Source organism: Heliconius melpomene, chromosome 18 (assembly GCF_056956725.1).
Source record: "Heliconius melpomene rosina isolate 202511_hmr_F chromosome 18, ASM5695672v1, whole genome shotgun sequence".
In the NCBI taxonomy this organism is placed as follows: Eukaryota; Metazoa; Arthropoda; class Insecta; order Lepidoptera; family Nymphalidae; genus Heliconius; species Heliconius melpomene.
Window position 1 is genome coordinate 14478808 of NC_140406.1, and position 21948 is coordinate 14500755.

Sequence of the window (21948 nt, forward strand, 5' to 3'; positions counted from 1 at the left end):
AAATTAATATAAAATAATTTACGTACCAATAATAAATTCTTACTTATAACATCTTAATATAATTGTCAATTATAATTCCTAATCACAAAATTCGTTTTACAATTAAATTTAACATGACATGACATTTAACAATAATTACTTTTAAGTTATGCACATAAAAATTAAAAACAGGACTCAGATAAAAAACGCACAAACACAATACAGGGTAAAAAACCCACCGGCTGTCACCTGAAGATGCGCGCGTGTCTGCATTGAGACGTATAATACATTTTTTATTACCGAACCCGCTACCCCTCTGCAAATGACATGAGAACTGTGAACAACACGTCAAAAAGGGCAATTTGTCGACGAATTCACGTGAATTATTGTTGCAATATTGGGGTGTTATTGACATAGGGTTAACTTTATGAATGTTAATCACTTGCGGATATCGTAATAGTTCGTGTTAATTTATATTTCAATCGGGGCGAATTGGTGTAAAGGTGTGTTCAGATAACATTAAATGTATATATTTTTACATATTTTGGTTGTAGCCCACATAACATTAAGGCAAATTATTATTACTATATTTCTATTTTTAACATTTTTAAAGCATTACTCCACACTTCTAAATAAGAATACTATATTTTTATTCAATAATTTCAAATGAAAATTTATTATTTATGTTTTTATGCAATATACGTTTATTACATGTATACTCATAAACGCAAATATAATAAAAAAATATATTTTCAATCAACGTACTTCATATATATTATTGGTTTTGTTTTTAATCATAGGCGTGCCCATTGGACGTCACTCTAGCATCTCTAATAGCAGCAAATCGAGTTGCGTAGTATGACAGATGGGCCAGCGCTCGCCGGAGCGATGACAAATTTGCGATATTACATGCGGATTAATGTCCGTGCACCATTTTTTAGGGTTAAATTGTCTTTTCAGGATCACCCTCAACATTCTTAGATTAAATCAACGAATAAACGCTCTAGCTGTTGCTGTTTGAGTTGAAATTTGCTTGCGTTTTCGCCACAGTTGTTTTCTATTGTTTCGACGTAGATGCTGAGATCGCAAAGGGTGATTCCCCAGGCTAGATCCGCACGATGGTTATCATAATCCCTCCATTGACGTGATGTGATGACACATGTCGTGCAGTCGTGTTCTAAAATTTCGCTTTGAAAAAAATCCGCGAGCATGTTTTGAGCCGTAATAGGCGCGTATACCCTATTCCTGTAGGTGTACGGTTGAAATTATACTTTAGAGCGGTATTAAATTTTGTCGCTCCTGGGAAGATATAGCGTGGACAGTTCACAATAGAATATGTTGTTTGTACATGAAGATCACTATTTGTATTTAGTCTTACATAGTTCTGATCTGTTTGCTTAACTCATCTCAAGAGCATGTTTGATTTATTTGCGCAATCTAATTGTTGTGACTATTGAAACGGGTCTATGAAATACAATTGATGTTGCAATTTTAAAGTTTGTTTTAATTCAAATATAGCTTATTTGTATTTTAATATCTTTCCATTAGAAGTGTTTATAAACAAATATTAATTAATTGTTATTAACGTATACCATAAGTAATTAGGTAAAAATATATATCTCTCTCTACTTAACTGAAAAGACTATATGTACGGTTTATTATTATTATTAATGGCTTTTACGATTGACAAATATTAGTGCAGATTAAAAATCGCCAACAAAGGACCTAAAAGTAATTCAGAATTAATATCGGCCCTTCGCAATTACGATCCGAAAAAACGGGGCAAACTGCAGATTCATAGAAAATTACAGGATTCCAAACATCGCACAAAGGGACCCTCTTGCCGGGGAAATACTCTATGCGCCACTAATGGGTACAAATTTTTAATATAGGGTGCATTGCTTTTAAACAATTACGCAAAAATGTGTAAAGATATACATATATTATTTTGAAATCAATATAAATTTTAAGTTACAGAAGAGGATAATTACATAAATGGATATAGGTATGTATATATATATATATATAAAAATACAAGAGAAACCCGAGGGCTTTAATGGCTAATAAAAAATTCCTAACCCTATGCAACGGGTGAAAGGCTCTCGAATCTGGAATACTTTTCTTTTGTACGAAAATTATAAGAAAAGCTACTCGATCGTGAAAAGCGAACCATTCACAGTGCTCCAATCGCTTGCTACATGGACGAAAAAATGCGAAAATAATCGTACGCAAAAACCCTCGCGACAAATGAACATCGGGGCTCGAGAGGTCATTAAAACGAGGCTCGATCTAAAAATGAGGGGGAGGCCCAGAGGGGGGGACTTTAGAGAACTCAGTAATTGGACCAGGGAGGGTCTCAAATCACATTCGAACCAGTGGAGGCGGAAAGGCGGCTCAACCGACTATAATTAACAACAAATATGGGTGAATCGATTTTTACTACATTCAAAGTACCCATTAGGTTATTTCGCGAGCCGGCCGATTACTCAAACAATAACCTCTTAAATATTAACGTTAAAGCCACGTTTTTGTGGGAAAACTTTGCTTGTTCCGCAACTGCGCTGGTAATGGTGTGTTGTGTTTTCTTTCGCATTTACAATGTTGTCGGGTTGAGCGTGCATTTTTTTTTCATTATTTTTCTTTCCCTTGTTTACGTAATTGAGTATTTTGTGAGTAAACGAAGGGAGTCGGTAAACGCTTCAGTAATTTCAGTTTTAATGTAAAAAATATTGGTCGATATCGCATTAGCGAGCTTTGTTTGAAAACAAGCTAGTAATTTTGAAATGGAGACCACTTAAATGCCACGTAGCATTACTGGAAGAATGATTTCATGTTTATTCTAACGTGACCTAATACTTGCTGTACGTAGCGCTAAAAAGACTAACCGCAAGTCATCGATTCTCAGAAAAAACCTGTATACAATGTGACTATAGAGTATGTACCTACTATAGACCACACAACGAGGTGGAAGTGTTAAAAAGTGGAAGAAAAAAAAAATGATCACGAAATTCAAGTCACCACATAACGTTAATAGTTCGGTGATGTGACAACATTGACATAATCCGCTTTGTCCAGAGATGGTCACATTAAACCTCTGCCCGTCCGCTGGGAATGGCTCCTTTGATTTTCGATTCGATGAAAATTAATATACGAATACGGGGTACATATTAGATGTATCTGGGAGGATTAGGAATAGCGCTTATTTTTTTATATAGACAGCAGGTAGACAGTATAAATTGGAAATAACGTTATGAATAATAATGTAAAAGATAAAAGGCTATTTTATAAGAAAGAGAAAAATAAGCCGTAATTTTATACATTCTGTTCTAATATTAAGAATGCTGTTCTAAATTGGGCACTATAAAGATACCATTAACTTATTCACACCGAAAAGCAGTGAAAGACAATCCATGTTATTAACTAGTGGCCGCCATTCATTTCATCCATTTTTTTCCGGTTTCTGGAGTCTAGGTCTAAAATTTCTAAGTCTAGGTTCCCGGAGATGCTTGACTCTAAATTTAAGCGCTTCTCATCGCGTAGTTTCGGCTGCACGTTGTCTGTCAGTCACTTAGTAAAACAAATAGAGATTTATTTATAAAATATCATGGATATTATCTATTTAAAACCAGAAAACAAACCAAATACTTATTAAAATGAAATTACAAACACATAAAAAAACACACTCGTCAACATCGTAACAAGTGTTTAATTTAAAAATAACACAGTAACCACACACATTATATAACACGTCATTCACCGCAGCCATTACAAGTAACCTGTCAAGCGAACAAACATTGAAAAAAAAAACTCGAAGCGCCGAGATGGATCATAATTAGGGGTTATCAACGGTTCCTGCGAACCGCACGCGATTCAGAACGTGTCAAATAGCTCGTTATGCCCCTCGCAAATAGAAATATTATTCATAACTTAATCCCCGATTATAATGGATTTAACCTGCCATAAAATCATATTCTTTTTTTCGATCACCAAAAGCAGGGTGGGCCCACTGTGTATTTGTAACGAATTGGCGATTACCACCGCACAAAAGCTTTAAGAGGTTATAATAGTCATAATTCATGTTTTTCGAGATGATAATCGAGGGGTAATATGAGGGGTAAGTTTGTAAATTGGATTTAATATTTTCGTTTATGGCAACACTTGTGTGAAATTGAACGCCCTGTTAAGGGCTTGTATCGGATAGGGTTAATCCGCGCCACTTCGCCAACAATTGGGGATTTCGTATTCGATTATTTAATCGTCGACAGTCAGTGCATAATTATTCAATTTGTTTAATTGCTACTGAAAATAGTTTGTATTTATTCCGCTGTACAATGATTAACACCATCGACTAAATAATATTGAATGTTTGGTTTAATTTGTAAATTGTATTTTGTATTTCCTCGCGATACCTCGTTTATGGATACTTTCTTTTTAAAAACAACGCATATTTATAAGTTAAAGTACGTAGAAGTCCTCCTTATTTGAATTTGTATTATATGTTACGCGTTTATAACAAGAAAGACATTTAATTCGGTAACTTTCGAATGCGAAACTGCACTACAGCTGTGGTAACAACGATTTCTGCGGAACTGAGTACACTCGTCATGCTTTCCCGTAACTCTTACGAGCTACATCTTAAAGGTTATTTTGCGGTACCACACTCATCATACATGTTGCGTTAAGTATGTTGGGCTACATGGGAAGTATTCTCAAACTGTTACAAGCCTTATATCAGATGCTGTGAAGTTTATTTTGCCTATAACAGCGTATAGGGGGGTCCCAGGTGGAAGGAAGGTGGCGGGCGGTTTGAAAATAGGACTTTCTAGGCAATTACCAGGCAGGGATGGACTCGCATGATCTTATTCAAAACGGGAACTGTACCAGCTTGAAATTATGACGAAGTTTTGTTCGTAACGCATTTATGAAGTACGTTGCCATCAACTATGCGTATCGGAATATTATTTCCTCTAGACTTTATTCAGTTATATACTTCATCGTGTGCCGGTATTTCAAAGATGTTGTGTAAATTAGAGGTGTATTTTTGTAGAAAAGATCTTCTAAATCAATATAACCTATTTGTTTGTAAATAGAGGTTTATAGATTCCAAATCTATTTGAAAATACTTTCAGAAACAAATTACTAAAGGTGCAAAGCATACTTAGGTTTTTCTTAAAAGTTAATTTTTGAAAGTTTCTTATTTCAATTGATTGATTATTGAGTCAAAAAATAAACATTTGTTATTGATAAAAAAATTGAAAACTTCCTGAATATGCTAAATAGAAAAACATTTATAGATCTATATCTATAACATTTATATATCTAGATCTATATCTAATATACATAACAAAACACAAGTCTAGCCTAGCTCAGTCCTAGTAAGTACAACGTGAAATAAAGTGTAGAGAACTTGTTAATTTCGAACGACTTTTCCCGTCGGCGTGCACAATGGGATGTAGCACAAAGCTGGGGCGCTTTTAAAAGTATTACCACCCCCGGGACCCTTCAGTCGGTGATACGATTTTAAATTATGCGTTTTATAAGTGAAATGTGACATCGGCGCAAGGAATGTTTATCTTTTGTATGGAAGGTGGAGGTTTCTGATGTATTATTTTATGTACTGTATCGTGTTGTTGATCGTTCGAAATTAAGATTAAAATAGCTTCACGTTTTATCCCGAACATAGCAGGGTAGGCAGAGGACACCTAGTGTTAAAACACTCCGTTCCCCCATTCCAAAATAATTCGTTAGTTTCAAACCGTGATACATATGACCGGTAAACCTTTATAGCAATGTAGTTAAAGCGCACTTAACTTAACACAATAGTTGCGAACGCAAATTATACTTAGACAGGCTATTTATAATATTAGTAGATTTTATCTCCGTTTTCTTCCACGCGGTGAAATTGTCCAAAACAATTAAAAAAATCCAATATATTATATATATAGTATGCTATCAAATAGTTCCTGGTAGCAAACAGCAAGTTCAACTAAACAAAATCTTTAACTTTAGGTATAATATTAGACACGCCTCGATCTATGCCAATCATGAAAGAATGTGTTCTCTAAGCAAAAAATGCTCAAAGAAGAAACATAAAATGACCTCTCCTTTAATCTTTTAAATAGTATTTTAATTTATTAAATTGTCTAAGTATAATTACTTCTATAATTTTTATCTTGATATATCTCAGCCCTATATCATGTAGTATGAACGGAGAGGAAACAGTGACAAATCACCAACATATCTTTTTACCATCTTATCTGAGCGATGCCGGTGGTGACTTTCCGCCGGACTAAGAAATATCTATTTATAGAATAATTAATCAATGTTATAAAAGTTCCTGTAAAATTATTACTTAAAATTTACACTGTATCCGCATTTTCCATTTTACGTTTAAATATTATGTGTTAAATAGCGGAACTCAACGCCGCACAAAGTACGAGTATAAAAGAGTGAAGAATACACAACATATTCGTGATAATGCGACGTGTTTAAAATCACAAAAATAAATACTCAATAAACAATTATTTATCATTAGGAGACACTTGCGGCACGCGCAAAGGATCCTAAAAAGCCGACAAAGCAAATTAATAATTAAATTTATACTTCCGATCTGATGACTCAAGACATAGTATGTTTAAGTTAGGAGATGAAGCGATATTGATGTTTACTGTCGTAGGTATAGTTCCTAAGCTGGAGGAGGACTACGAGGATTTTTTTTACCTATCCTAGATATACACTGTAGACAGTTTTTTTTAGCTTCACGCTCTACCTCGCACATATCAAGTGGGCACAGGCACTAGCGTGCCTCGCTGACGCGTAAAACGCGACTTGTGTGTCTGATTTCCACTCGAGGATTTTAAATATTTAATCTTTTCTTTTTTTCTCTCTGTTGTCGAGGCAAAACACGACGTTGAGTTCCGCCACTCAACACTTAATATTAGGCTCCGTCTGCCTACCTTGCTATATGCGGGATTCAGCGTAAAGCTATAAAAATATTATTAAATTCCGCTACCAAAAAACCAAACAATAAAGACTGATTCAAAAAATTATGTTATTGTTTTTTAGCATTGCGCTCTATCCCGCACACAGCATGATATTATTGTTTAAAGAAACGCTTATTAAAACATAAAGTATATTAGAAACACAAAACCGCTAACTCTTTTGCCTCGTATCACACGTCGACGCTATTGTTATAATAAAGGTTCAAGGACAGGCGGAGACGGGGAATGTGGCCTAGCTTCCGGTCATTTTGGTAGGCGGAATACTTATTACCCGTTGATAGATAGGATTAGTGACGTGCGGCGAACGTGAACCAAATTATAAAGAAACAAAGAGGATACGGGTTTTAGATACTTAATTTATAGTGTTAGCGGTCATATTGACATTTGCCTTCCTTCGTAACCTATACTTTGCAATTATATATAATTTATACGCGATATAGAATAAAGTATCATCATTTCTTATAATAAGGTTTATTCATCTTTCCTAGGAAAGTTAAGTCATCTAATTATTATCATTTTATAGCATCTAGTAGACAGGTAGGTATTTAGACAAAACCACAATTTGAATTATAGCGGTAAACATCAAGGAGCTAAACAATACACAAGAAAAACTTATTAAAAAGGACCGCGCTCCAGCACAATATATTTACGGGGAGGGCCAAGAACAATGGAAGAAAACGCTTTATTAAACCAAACAAAGACGGTGGGCCTTATTAGTCTTAGCTACGGTAAAGAATTAGAATTTCAACATTAAAAATGTAACAATGCTATTTCAGCTACAATTGTTTAAGCCAGCAAGTTGATTTAGGTTAGAAAATGGAACTATACGAGTATAAAGAACAAAACCCGACTTAATTGTAGCTTTTTAATTAATTTACGTACCTACCAACATTTTATTAAAAGAATAACACACGAGCGTACAATAGAGCCGAGCCGAGTCCGGGAAGCTACAATTTTCCAGTGGAGCAGAAAAAATATCTTTGATTACACACCCTCGACAAAACGGCAACGGAATAAAAAGATATCTCCTAAAACGTCATTACGGACATAACTCCGGAGTCCCGGGATATAGCTTCCATACAAAATACTTTAAGCGGAAACCCCATACGCATCAAGACTCCCAACAATGGAGTATCTCGCAATCGCGAGTAATAAAGGCTGCGAGCGCCCACATTAAAATCTTATCCCTTTCTTAAATAAAAAATTCACGAAAAAATAAAGAGAGAGGATGCCTCCCCTCTATTATTCAGCCTCACCCCAGTCCACCCCGGTTGTTACAGTTGGGATTCGGTCGCTCGATAGCAAAGAAAGCTCAAAGAAATTCTAACTTTAGCATGTAGGGCAGAGAGATACGATTGGCGTAGCTGAAGGTTCCGGTCCGGAGGAGGCCGTGGACCTCATGTTCTGAGGTATAGAGTTCATATTCGGCGAGGATGCAGGCGCAGGGGTTAGAGGAAACGCGGCTTAGTCGCCGGCGTGGTATTTGAAAATGAGATGCAGTGTATAGGGTGGGTCGGCGAGGGCCTCTCGAAATCCGAATTACCGGGGCGTGTGTAATGATTTTCCCGGGCGGAATTATGCCCGGTATCGGAGACGAATTGGAGACTGGAATTGAACGTTCTTTTTAAGAGCGCAGCGATGAGGGAAATCGATAGTCTGAATATAACCTGGATAATTTTATTAGTTCCAAATGTATTTGGTCGGTTAAGCCCGTAGCAGAGTTGGGATGGGAATGAAATATTCGCAAATAGAAATAGGTTCAACGGTTTTAGTTTTTTTTTTTCAATTTATGCTGGTAAAGATGGGTAAAGCTAATGGACTAAATTATTCGAGTCGAATATAGCAATGTAGCGACAGTATAATATGATTGATATTTTTTATGTATTTTTAACAATAAAGTAGAGTTAAAATAGCAGGCAATATTTTAATGAAAAATTGCATTTTATATAAGAATATAATCTACATATAAAAAAAACTATTAAAAAAAGGTTTTTTTTTTAACAATTATAAGAAATAATTATTAAAACAAACTAGGATGTCCAAGACAAGACAACGCAAATAAGGCTTTAAGAATTATAAAAGCAGTTATTTTTATCAAAACACCACACATCTCTATGGGGCACGACTCTGATCCCATCTCGGGGTGATCTCTCACGACGCTACGTGGCTACGATACGGCGGGTGATATGTTATGGTATAATTGGGGTCTTGGTAACCCAAGACATGGCAACATTTAAAAAACTATGTAACGTAACTGTTGTATACATTTTTAAATGTTGCCATGCCCACTTCATATGAGCATTTTTATATACTATAAAAAACTTAAAATACTGGTGTAATCCTGACGTAACTGAGTAGTGTAAAAATATATGTGATAGAGGTACATACGATAATTTTCGTTACTCTTTCTTAAAAATATTACAAATTTAATGTAAATAAATATAAACATAATGTAAAGAAGTGGTTTACAATCTAGTAGAGTTAGTGTATATAATATTATGTTATTTACCCATAACAATAAGAATTTTTTTTAAAAGAACAGTTAACAAAAATATAATATATATTTTTTAGAAAACGTATTAAAAAAACAATTTTATATGCGTTTTCTAAATAAGTATAAAGAATTAGTTGTTTAGCCAACCGTACATTCTGCTTGTGGGTGGCTGTTCGATAAAAATAGCAACTATATAGTTATTTATATACGAGGCTATGATTATATTAAAAATCTATTACTATCATAATATAAAACTAAGTATAGATGTAATCTATTTCTAGCACAATATATGTATCTACCTACTAAATGATAAACCACTCGTAAGTGACCGGACAATAACAATGTGTAATTAATACTCTATATTTATTTGTTATCACACTGTATACAATTGGTTTACGGAAAATTACAATTGACACGATAAAATTTATGTGCGTTTTATATGAAAATTTATTTATTTATGTAATGTATAAGAATGTGGCGCTTATGAGTGACTGGTTCAAGTGTTTGTCTGAGAGGTTCCAATTATAAATATAAAAACAGTTATAGGCTTTTCCTGAATAGTAGGTTAAGCAGAGGGAATGTAGTGTTGAGACACTTTGTTCCCCATTTTTCGCCAATTTTTTTTAACGTTGGCGCTTACTAAATATATTTATATATCGCAAGTATTAAATGAAAATAATTTCATAATATTTTCATTTATTTTCATCATTATGTATAATATTTAATTCCTAATTCTATAACAATAAAATTATTTTAAATTTATATACAACATTTCTTTATCTAACTCGTGCCAGCATCCTCGATTTGTATCATCGATTAAATTAAGTGAGTGCCAATCGATTATTTCTTGAGTGGTTGTTCTTTCATTGTTAAATAAATTTGGGGGTTGAATATCTGTTTGTTTAGTTGTACCATAAAGTTGAACTAAATTTTAAAGAAAATAATTGACTATTAAGATTAGTAATCTCTAATACAATACTCTTAGAAGTTTGTGTCTTTATAGGTATGATAATTATCATCCTCTTATTATAACTATCCAATAATACAAAATCAATAAATATACATCTAACAACGATGATAAGTTCAAATTTGAAATATCCATTTCGTTTCGAAGGCAAGCGACCCCGAATCGCTGTCCGCATTCACCCAGACAAAAGCCGTAAAAGTAAAAAGAAAATTCATCCCCTCTTCATTTCCCGCCCTACGGAGGCGGCGACTGGGGGCGGTTAAAAGAATGAGACGAGAATATGTCCACCTGTTGCGTTTTGTACTTACTTTTAATATTTTTAGTTATCGTTTTTCTTAGATATGTTAGTATTTTTTTTTAGATATCGATATGATATCGATTTTTGTTTTTTTGTCGAATTGTAATTGTGAAATGATGTAGCTAAGTAATTAAGTATTTGCTTTATTACTAGCTAGCATTATTAAAATTTTCTTAAAGTAAGCTTATAGCATTTTAAGTAGCTTTTCACATATTATGGACTATAACACATCAAAATTTTATGTACCTATAGAAACTTAAATTTAACTAATTCTAATTAAACTAATTCTAATCAATAAGATGCGGGTTCGAATCCTTATACTTAACATACGATATTAAGAACAAGTATTAGAAATTTCCAAGCACCTAATTACAAAGCAAAAATCCCACTCAGCCCGTTCGTTCGTGTAATGCAGGCGAGAGGAACAAAAATGCAATAATCAATATGAATTTAATTTAACACATTCTACGTGACGTCGCCCGCTCGTTATTGAAATTGTTTCACAAAGTGACACGCACCAAATATGCACGGTGCACTTTTTTAGTATAAGGTTGTCGAATAAGATTTGTTTTATCAATGATGTTGTAATCTTTGAGCTAGTTACGTTGCTTATTACTGTGAATATTAAAGTAACACCTAATTTATTTTATTTATTTCCATATAAATGTATAGTTAAAAATATTAAATATTAAACAGCATAGAGCCAGATAGATATGCAAAAAAAAAATTTCGACTCGTATTAAGTGACAACCCTATTTATTAAAGTTTCGTTACTTTACTCTTATTACTTTACACGTAAAGATGAAAATAAAAAATGAAGATGGCTCATCGCGGTTAGAAGACAGAAATAAAAATGTTTGTATTAACCGTTTCCGGTGGGTCTAGGATTCAAATCCGTACACGTGGCAGTTATTACGGGGAATAATTTATTAAAAATAGCCGCATCTTGATTATTACTGCGTGGAGTTTTTATTATTGTGAATAATAAACATTTTGTAGTTGTAGTTAGTTTATTTTAATATAACCATATGATATTTTTGGTATTTAAATAATAGATAGAGTTATAGCTTCCGTTAGGCTTAGCTAGTAAAAAGGAGTAGGGAAATTAGAATGATTGATTTCTTAAAGTAGAAATCGAACTCACACTCACATGTGATAATCACATTTACAGTGAGCTCACTGTGCCACTATGTGGCCTCCTACGCTATGAGCTATATTTTAAACGAACTTTTTATATCCGACATGCTAACTAGATTATGCCAATGAGGCATACTTTGCATAACTGCTGTTACTGCTAAAAACATTGTTTCATACAAAATTGATTACAAAAATGTTTGAGGAAACAAGTTACCCTAATGGAAGGTCACAGCAGTCAACTGACTTATGTACTCGTATAAGATAAGTGTTTATCATACTCATACATTACGTGGTAATGTATGTCATTATTCAACTGTACGACATATTCACCTTCAACCAACCAGGTATAGAACCTGTGACCTGAGGTCATTTTGTCTGCGAGATTTTGTGAAAATTTGGATGTAAAATTAACTTTTAATTTAAATATTTAATACAATTTTATAATAAGTAATGAAATTTATTATTAAATAATTTTTCAAAAAAAATTATAGCTTGAAAATATTATCGCGTTTGTGTGGTAAATAAAAAGTAAAGTTACGACGAAGTGATTGATCACTACATTTTCTCTCGCATTGATGGTGAAAATGAAGAAGACAACTTCTAAGTACTGTATGTTCAAGTGGACACAAAGCTAGAACGTAATGTTAGTTGTTTCAAACAAGTTCTCATGTTCAAGATAGTGAGAGATAAACGGATTTGTACGTTCAACAAATCTTAGATTAGGGTGCGTTTGGAACGAGTCTTGACTTTGTACTATGTATTATATAATTATATATATTATGCAATATATAATTTCATATAATATGCTGATTTAAAAAATCTATATTATATATAAAAAAATATCGGAAACAATTTTTTTGAATTTTCAGATATATCTTGGAATTTTTTGAGCAAACAGAAAGAATCTACATTATTTTGTTTCTATTTATTTATTGCTAAGAAGAATTACAAAAATCCAAGACCATACTTTATCAAACCTTCGTAACAAGTCTATCACATACTACCCTTATTGAAATTAGAACATACAACCATCATTGTAATTGAGCTATAATAGCTATATCCAAAGTGAACGGAATAGCAGTATAGAAGCAGCATTACCTTACACCGTTAAAACACGTTAATTTAAAGATACGACACGAGTCGATATCGATAACGCTGCACTGATAAGATTACTTGTAAACGACAGAAGATTTCATGTTGTTATTGAACAACAAATATTACAGTTTTCACCTACTTATTGATATCTTGTGTAACACAAAATAAATAAATCAAATACATACATATCACACATAGCGGGCAGAGGGAACCTATTGTTAAACCTACCCATTTTTAACCAAGTTCTGGAGGCATTGCTTGTGCTTGTCAAATTAAAGTTTAAGTTTTAAAATTTCTTTCTTTTAAATATAACATAAAACAACAATAATATAGGACACTACAAGTAAAATTCAAATTTAGTTTTAATGACTAAAAACTATATCAGCCTAAACTCGAGTGGTTTACTAGTAATCTCAGAATAGTTTCACTATTCGAGTATCTACTATTGTGTTGTCAACTAAGCTATGTGTAACTGCCAAGTTTAAAAATGATACATTTATTATAAATAGGTTAAATTATTTATTTTATTACGTAGTTAGAAGCCGAACTAAAAAAAAGCTTAAAAAGGAATTTATTCATTGAAAAAAGAATATTAAGAAATCGACTGTACATTTTTCAACTTACCTTTTAAAAATACAAAAAAATAAAAAACAAATAACTCTAACAATTCTTAACTAAAAATATATGAACTCGCTACTGACCATAGGAACGGGGAGTGGATGCGCTCCGCCATTGGGGTAAGGGTATGGCGCCATAAGATAACCCATGTTGAAACCTGCGGCTGGGTGCGGCTCGAATTTACCTGTAAAAACACAAAACTTTACATGTAATTACCGTAAAAATGAACGTTAATACTATTATATTGTAAGGGAAGTTGCAAAAACTTTTTGTATAACTAGGACAAAAAAATAGTTTTGCAGTCTTTATTTTTTATTTCTTCTATTCAATTGTTATAATTTATGGATTCTAACCAATATTCCTTGATTTTTTTTACATATATTTGCAAATCCACCGCTTATAGATAGCGTTAAGGTACATTTTTTCATTTTCTTGATGTCTAAGTTTTCAAGTTTTCGTGGCAGTGTCCAGATCGGGAAAAATAAAATATTTTTTGGAACTTTAGTGGGAATCGAATCTATATCTTCTACCATTATATTTACTAATTGGTCAATCTTTCAATTCACATCATTATTGGCATTAATAATGAATACAATAGAACTAAAAGAACAAAACACAGAAAAAAAATCTAAAACACCATAGACACAAATACAGAAATTTATGCATAATATAATAGTTCACTCTCTAGCGCCGGATACTTTGACGTAAAATGTAAAAGGCTTACTGAGAAAAGGGTGCGAGATAGTTCCTGTCTGCTTTGCGACTGTCTTTTTGTTGTACTTTCATTGAATGACTGACCGACTGACAGAGAAAAAGAGTGAGTTTAAAAGAAAAGCATTTTCACGCATTTTCCTATATAGCAGGATAGATATAAGAAGCCCTTATAAAGAGTATTAGTTAAAGAAAATGCAGGGAGCTACTGCTAAGACACTCCGTTCACCATTCCGTTTTCATTTCCATTTTCCCTTAAAGACATTACGTCGATAAGGTCTATAAGGTCGATAGTAATACCATATGCCTAATGGAACATTATAAATGTCAGCATATTTTTTTAATAGGTATATTTATAATTTAGAAAAGTTAAAAAAAACTTAATTGTGATATATTAATCATTTTATAGATAAAAAAATAATTTACCATAGAATAGTTTAATTACGTGAAGTATGCGTAATTTTATTTGACATATATATAAAACAATAATTGCCACTGATTACTGACAAGCCTGTAATTTAGTTTTAAAAAGTAAATTTAAACGTCAGCTTAAAATTTATGTGGTACAGGAAATTAACTTTTAAGCAGGTGTTTAAAAAAAATAAGTCCCATAGTAATTAATATAACATGTTTTAATTTTATTATAAAGTTAGAACATTTTTGGAGTGTTAAAATGTGAGTTCAGTGGCGCAGGGGCGACTGTAAATACTACAGGTTGTGGGCTCGACTCCCACTCGAGGAAGTGATTCTTTTTATATATTTATGTTCCTCGTTCTGGTAACGAGGTAAATGAAAGTTAATAATATGTATTCAATCAAATAATATTTTAATCATTTTTAACGAATTCAGCTCTACATTTTTTTTTCAGTAAAACGGAAGTGGTGTCAAGACAATATCAGTAACGACCAAAATCCAGTATAGAAAAACAATTCATTCCCCCGATAAGGGACACAACCCACAACTATCGAACTCAATAGAATTCAACTACTTGACTTTTAACAGACACGACGTAACACTTCTATAAATAAAATAGTTCACTGTAAGTATTAATTAATGTAATGCAAAAAATTAAAAACCTGAGTAAACACTAAAAGAAATGAAGAAAAAAGTGAATAATTACGTGCATTATATAAATTATAATAAATTTATGCAAGTATGGATATATATATATTTATGCAAGTATATATAATGCAAATATGGATTATATTTGGCGAAGTATTTAACATTAATAATTATATTTATGTTAATTTTTAATTATTCATATCCAATATCCATCCTAAGAATAGTCTGTAGGTACTGTATAGATATTGACATTATTTACGAGTTATTAAACAAAAAACATCGTTATACAACTTAATTTATTTATATTAAACCGATAATTGTAATGTAATAAATATTACATATGTTTATTTACTTTTAAATTCTAGAATCTATAGAACTTTTTTAAATTCATACAAGCCTTATAATAACTTGAAAATTAGTCCGTTGGTCATGTTTGAAAGAAATTAAATTAAAAAAAAAAGTTTATCACTTTTAATGCATCTACATTTAAAGACAAAACGTCTGAAGCTAACAACGATAAAACTCTCTCAACAACGGACCACCGAAAAAGAGTTAACCTGTTAATAGATCAATGATACTAAAATAATTTCCCCCGAGTGGGAATCGAACCTACAAATGCCGGTGCGCCACAACAACTTCATATAACGAAGATAAACTGTTTTTTTTAACCGGGAAATGAACTCAAGGCCGCCTGTTAAAAAGATATCACACAGCGACTGTTCCAAACGGTCATCATTTATTCATATCAACTAACAATAAGATTAAAACAAATACCAATAACAAATCCTATTTAATTTGATATGATATCTAGTGATAATATGGTAATAACGAGATACCTTTTTAAAATTAGGTAAACAATGTTTTTTTATATTATACACAATTATGGACGAACAATAGTTTTTGTATGGTTTTATTATGAAAGCATTTGATAATATAATTTATGTGTATTTATGTGGATATAAGTAACTAGTTTTTTACTATGACTTTGGGCCCCCCTCCCCCTTTTTGATTTTAGTCAAATGAAAAATAAGTAAGAATCATTGATAAATGGAATACCTAAGATAAAATTGTTTTAGCAGTATATAAATTATAGTTACTAATATAAGTGTATAAAATTTCATTTTCTTGCGATAAGCTAAGTAAGCAGAGAAGACATAAAGATGTGTCATTACTTTTGCTACTGTCCAACCATTTAAAGGCAAACGTCAAAAAAACTAAAACTTTTTTTAACATTAACATGTCACGGGACTCGAACCGACAACTACCTTATAATTAAATACAACCCAACTACACCACACCCACATAACAAAGAACATTAGATCATTGATACTATAATAATGCAATTTTATGAATAAAAATCGTATTATAAATAACTCTTTTGTTAACTAGTTATATTATTATTATGATTAGGTACTCCATGGTTAGTTTCAATTACTAATTATTAACTGAAGTAACACAAGTGGCTGGTTTGTGTCGAAATCTGGTTTATTTTCATTATATTGTCATATAACATTGTGTAAAATGTAAATAAACGTAACATAATTTTCATATATTATATGTGTGTAAACACTTGAAATGGTTTTTGATTATTTATGTATTCAAAGTTGAGTGGTGTAGGATGGTTGTGCGAGACTGAACGCGGTGGTTGCGGGTTGGAATTCTACTTTATCACGATGCACCTTCAATGTAGCATGGTAGATGGAGGGAACCTATTGTTGAAACTCTCTTACTCATTTTTGCTCAGAATCTTTGAGAAAATGTGTAATAAGTGGAGAAATTCAATTTTGAGCTTTGTTTCTAAAATCGAATCGACGCCCAGGGCATTTTTCAGTCATACGTTGTGACGCTGTGCAACGATGGCTTTTATGACGTACTACTTACTTTTATAATATAAATGTTTCCTCGATCTGGTTATAAATTTATATATGTTTGCAATCTTATTAATTCTACAATATAGAAAATACTTAATAATCTAAAATCTTTTGTATTACAATAGACGAGACAGAAAACACAAATCCCCCAAATCAGCATCGAATCTATATCCTAGTGGTGGTACATCAACACAATGCACTATAACCAAATAACAAAAAACATAACCCCTTTTATACAAATCGGTTAATATCTCATAGCCATAACCGAACGTTCTCGGAACCACCACGGTGGGTCCTGCCTAAATAAATATTGACCAGACGTGTAATGTGAGGTAACGACATATGTACACACGAAACTTACACCGCACTGGCGGGCGATGCTACTGATTCGTATTCATTTATTGTATGCTTTTTTTGGCTCCACGCTGTATAGCAGGGTAGACAGAGGGAACCTGGGAACCTAGTGTTAAGACACTCTGTTCCCATAGAAACACTTCCGTTCTTAACTTTCCACCTAATTCTGGAGGCATTGTGTGTTGAGTGGCGGAACTCAACGCCACGGTTTGCCTTGATACCAGAGCCAAGAGATGAAAAAAAATTCATTCCTCCGAGTAGTTAGGTACATAACAGTGTTCAAACAAACATGCAATGTGCAAAGCTTGAATGAAAACGTCAGTGTCTCTACATAATATATGTTAAAGCCGTTTCACAGAAATGTACGCGCAGATCTATTAAGTACCTAGTAACGGATTTTAATGAGGTTTTCCCTAATAGATAGAGATTTTACAGGAAAGTTTGTATGAGTGACAAATATTATAACTCAACACTAGTTCAGTAATATATTAGCTATTTAATCTTATTGTAAAATAGTTTTCATAATTTTCTTTTTGCGTCATGCTATATCCCGCACACAGTAGGGTTGACAGAGGGAACCTAGTGTTAAGATGTTCCATTCCCCATTTTCCGCCGAATTCTGGAGATATTGCGCGTTGAGTGGCGGTGGAGAACGCCGCTCTTTACTTTGACACACAAATGGAAATATTAAAATTTAATTTCCTCGAGTGGGAATCGAACCCACAATCGTTGACGTTGACAAATTACACTTTGTGCCCTTGCGCAACGACTGGCCTCAATATTGTACGTAAAATAATGGCTAAATAATTCTAATATTAGTTTTCTATAAAAAATAATTAAAACAAAAAGAAAAATTCAAATATTTAGCTAAAACACTAAAAACTGACTTTGACCCGATTAAGCAACGTATCGAGTGACATATAAAATAATATAATACAATAATGTAACAGATAACATAAATTAAATAAACCATAAATTTAGTATTATTGTCCACTAAAAATACAATTTATTACTATTCAATAATAATGAATATAAAAAAAATCCACCGAGAACGAGTTCTGCTCCCACGCGGAGGATTCCGTACATGATATCACTATATCACAATGTCAATATTTTATACGCTATGGACATTTTTTAGGACGTCGTAGCGCAGGGGCTAGACTAAGCTAAGCTAAAGGTTCGATTCCCACTCAAGGAAATTAAATATTCTATATTTTCTTAATTCGCTCCGATAACTAGGCAAAGCGCGATGTTGAGTCCCGTCATTCTACACTCAATGCCTCTAGAATTCTGCGGAAAGTTGGAAATGGAGTGACTTAACACTAGATCCTCAGGCTCCCTCTGCCTACCCTGCTATGTGCGGGTAAAACGTGAAATATTTCATTATGAAGTAATTGTAGCGCAATGCTAATAATAAAATTTGAAAATATGTCTTTAGTTTTGTCAGTAGCTAAAAAAAAAACTAAAGGCAAAATGCACACAACAGATTGTTGAGATTATCTGAGAATCATTCTTATTATTATAAAAATAAAATAAAATAAATATAAATAAATAATGTCAAAACGATTTAATAACATTTTTATTTTAAAAGTAACCCAAAAAACATACTTTTAGGTATAAGCCAAAAAAATAGTTGACAAAAATCAAAAGCATTATTACGTGATCTCTCATAAATTTGAATGTTTTATATGATTCACCTTCAACGATGGTGGAACTAATTTGGTATTAATAATATCACACTTTTAGATAGGTTACTGAAGTGCATGTAAGGTGTTTAGTGTATCAGAATAGACTTTATTAACCACTTTTCTGTTTTTCTCTTTTAATCAAGCATATAACTATGTAGACGTAGAGAACCATGGAACCTAATGTTAAGACACTTCCGTTTCCCACTTTCCGCTGCATTCTTGAGGCATAGCGTGACGAGTTCCACCACTCAACGCTGACTTGGCCTCGGTACCAGATCAGGGAAACGAAAATATTTAGTAAGGAAATTAAATTTTTCCTCGAGTAGGAATGGAACCTTTGCGCCGCGGAGACTCAATAAACACGATTATAAAAGACACACAAAAATCTTTATTACATCTACAATGATAAAAAAGATCTACAAAATCACGTGAGACATAGCTACCTCCCACTTCTGGACCGGACACTGGTTCATTTCCACCATAATTTTGCGGTCAACAGATTGCGGGGACCCATATTTGTTTAGGCGAGATCCACTTTAACCTTAGATAAATAATCCTAGCCATCGATACTTGCCGAGGTTCCTTCCAATCCGGTCACATGGTTTTGATGTGGCTTATCGCGTTGTAAACTTAACTTAAATCCCTTGTGATTTGAAAATCACTTCAAAAATTTTATAGACTATTTTTATAGATCCGTTATCAGTAGGTAAATAAAGTGTTTTTGTATAGATCTTGAATATAAGAAATGTTATTTTTTTTGTTTAAATTTGCGTACATTAAAAACTTTATTATTCATTTATAAAAATGTATAGTGGCTGATTGATGTGAACGTTTGGAGGTTCGATTCTCACTCGAGGGAGTTATTTAATTATTTTCATTTTTCCGATCCAGTTGAGAAAACGGGCGTTGAGTTTCACCATTTAACATGCAATTTCTCGAAAATCGTGCGGAAAGTGGGTAACGACGTGTTTTATTCTACCTTGGTATACGTCAAGAATCGTTAAGCAGATCTTTATATCATTAAGTAATAGTATAAAATAATTACGGATAATTGAGACCGTTGTGGCGCAGTAGCACAAACATTTGAACGCGACAGTTATAGGTTCGAGTCCCACTCGGAGAAATTAATTATTATTCATTAATATTTTAATTTCTTAGCTCTGGTAACAATGCGAAGCGCGTTGTTGAGATCCGCTACTCAACACGCAATGTCATGAAAATTCACCGAAAAGAGGGGAACGGAATATCTTAACACTAGATCTACCTATCCTGCTATAATATATTCATTGAAAAACAGTGTACCCACTATAAAATAAACACTTGTAACTAATAAGTATACATAGGTGGCATTCTGATCATATATAAGAGATGTGACAGGCATGAAGTCTCCCATAGTAATCTAACACTGGTCTACTATACAATTGTAGTACTATAGTCTATAATCATACCTCAGTTTAGATAAAAAGACCATTTCTTGTGGACAAGAATGATTGATGTTTATATGGGAAGAGGACATACTTTGTGCACTTATTAGTGTAGCTGCAGGTTGACTGCTATAATGGGTATGTTTTCCTCTCGTTATGTGAATATCGCTCGAATATAATTTAAATGTGAGTAAAAACTGTTTGTTAAGGGTTTTTTAATGGTATTATTAATATTTTACATTATTGCCTTGCAGTGCGACAGGAGTACATAAGCGCAGCAGGTTGTGAGTTCGATTCCCACTAATATAACAATAACGCTCGAACGCTCGTTTGCCTTGTCCTTTTTCCATACAAAAAAAAATTATTTTCATTTCCTCGATTTGTTAACTAGGTAAAGCGCGGCATTGGGCTCTGTCACACAATACGCAATACCTCTGGAATTTGGCGGAAATTTAGAACGGTTTGTCTTAACACTAATTTTCCAGTTTCCCTCTGTATACGCTGCTAAGTACGGGATACAGCGTGAAGCTAAAAAAAATACATGATATAAGATTTAATAAAATTCTACTGTTGTTTATGTTCTATAGCGTTCAGTATTTTAAAAAAAAGTAATACATACATTCACTTGAATACAATTCGACCTACAAAGAAGCTATCATAAACATAATTCCAATTTATAAGACAATATAAAAATACATTGTCAGCTGAAACTTACGAATGCAATTTATCTAATAAACAACTTTACGGTTGTCACAGGTAATAGCACAAAAAGCTATACTAAACGTATATAAACTATTAAAAACCACTATAGTTAATTTTAAATTAACAGATGCCCAACATTTGAAATTTAAGTGAACGCACAAAAAAAGTTCTCCTTTTGAGGAACAACTGACATTAAACACTCGGACCGTAAATGGTCGAGCAAAAAACAATTGAATTTGAATAAGCGTAACGATCGCATGTAATGCTATACGGTAATTACCTCTCATTATAGATAATTATATATACTGACATATACTTACATATACTTACATATATAATATGTTTATCTATCCGTCGTGTCAGTTGGCTGATAGTAAAAACCTCGTTAATATAACGACGCCAGCTTAATATCAACATCTAATTAGAACTACAAAAAAAAGTAGCTTCACTATATTTTCTTATTAATTCAGAGACAAGACACTTCACGTCACCACGCAAAATTTTCAAGACAGAACATAAATAATGGCGGTACTGAACGCCGCACTTG

At 32.9% G+C, this 21948-nt stretch overlaps 1 protein-coding gene across 7 annotated transcripts in view; it reads right to left on the minus strand.

The window, feature by feature from the left end:
- pan (transcription factor pangolin) overlaps positions 1–21948 on the minus strand; it is a 122795-nt gene that overhangs the window by 44828 nt on the left and 56019 nt on the right. For all 7 annotated transcript variants that reach the window (XM_085202139.1, XM_085202137.1, XM_085202140.1 and 4 more), the window contains exon 4: positions 13673–13773. In XM_085202139.1, the coding sequence (XP_085058265.1) occupies positions 13673–13773 (101 nt within the window). The remainder of the gene's footprint in view (positions 1–13672; positions 13774–21948) is intronic.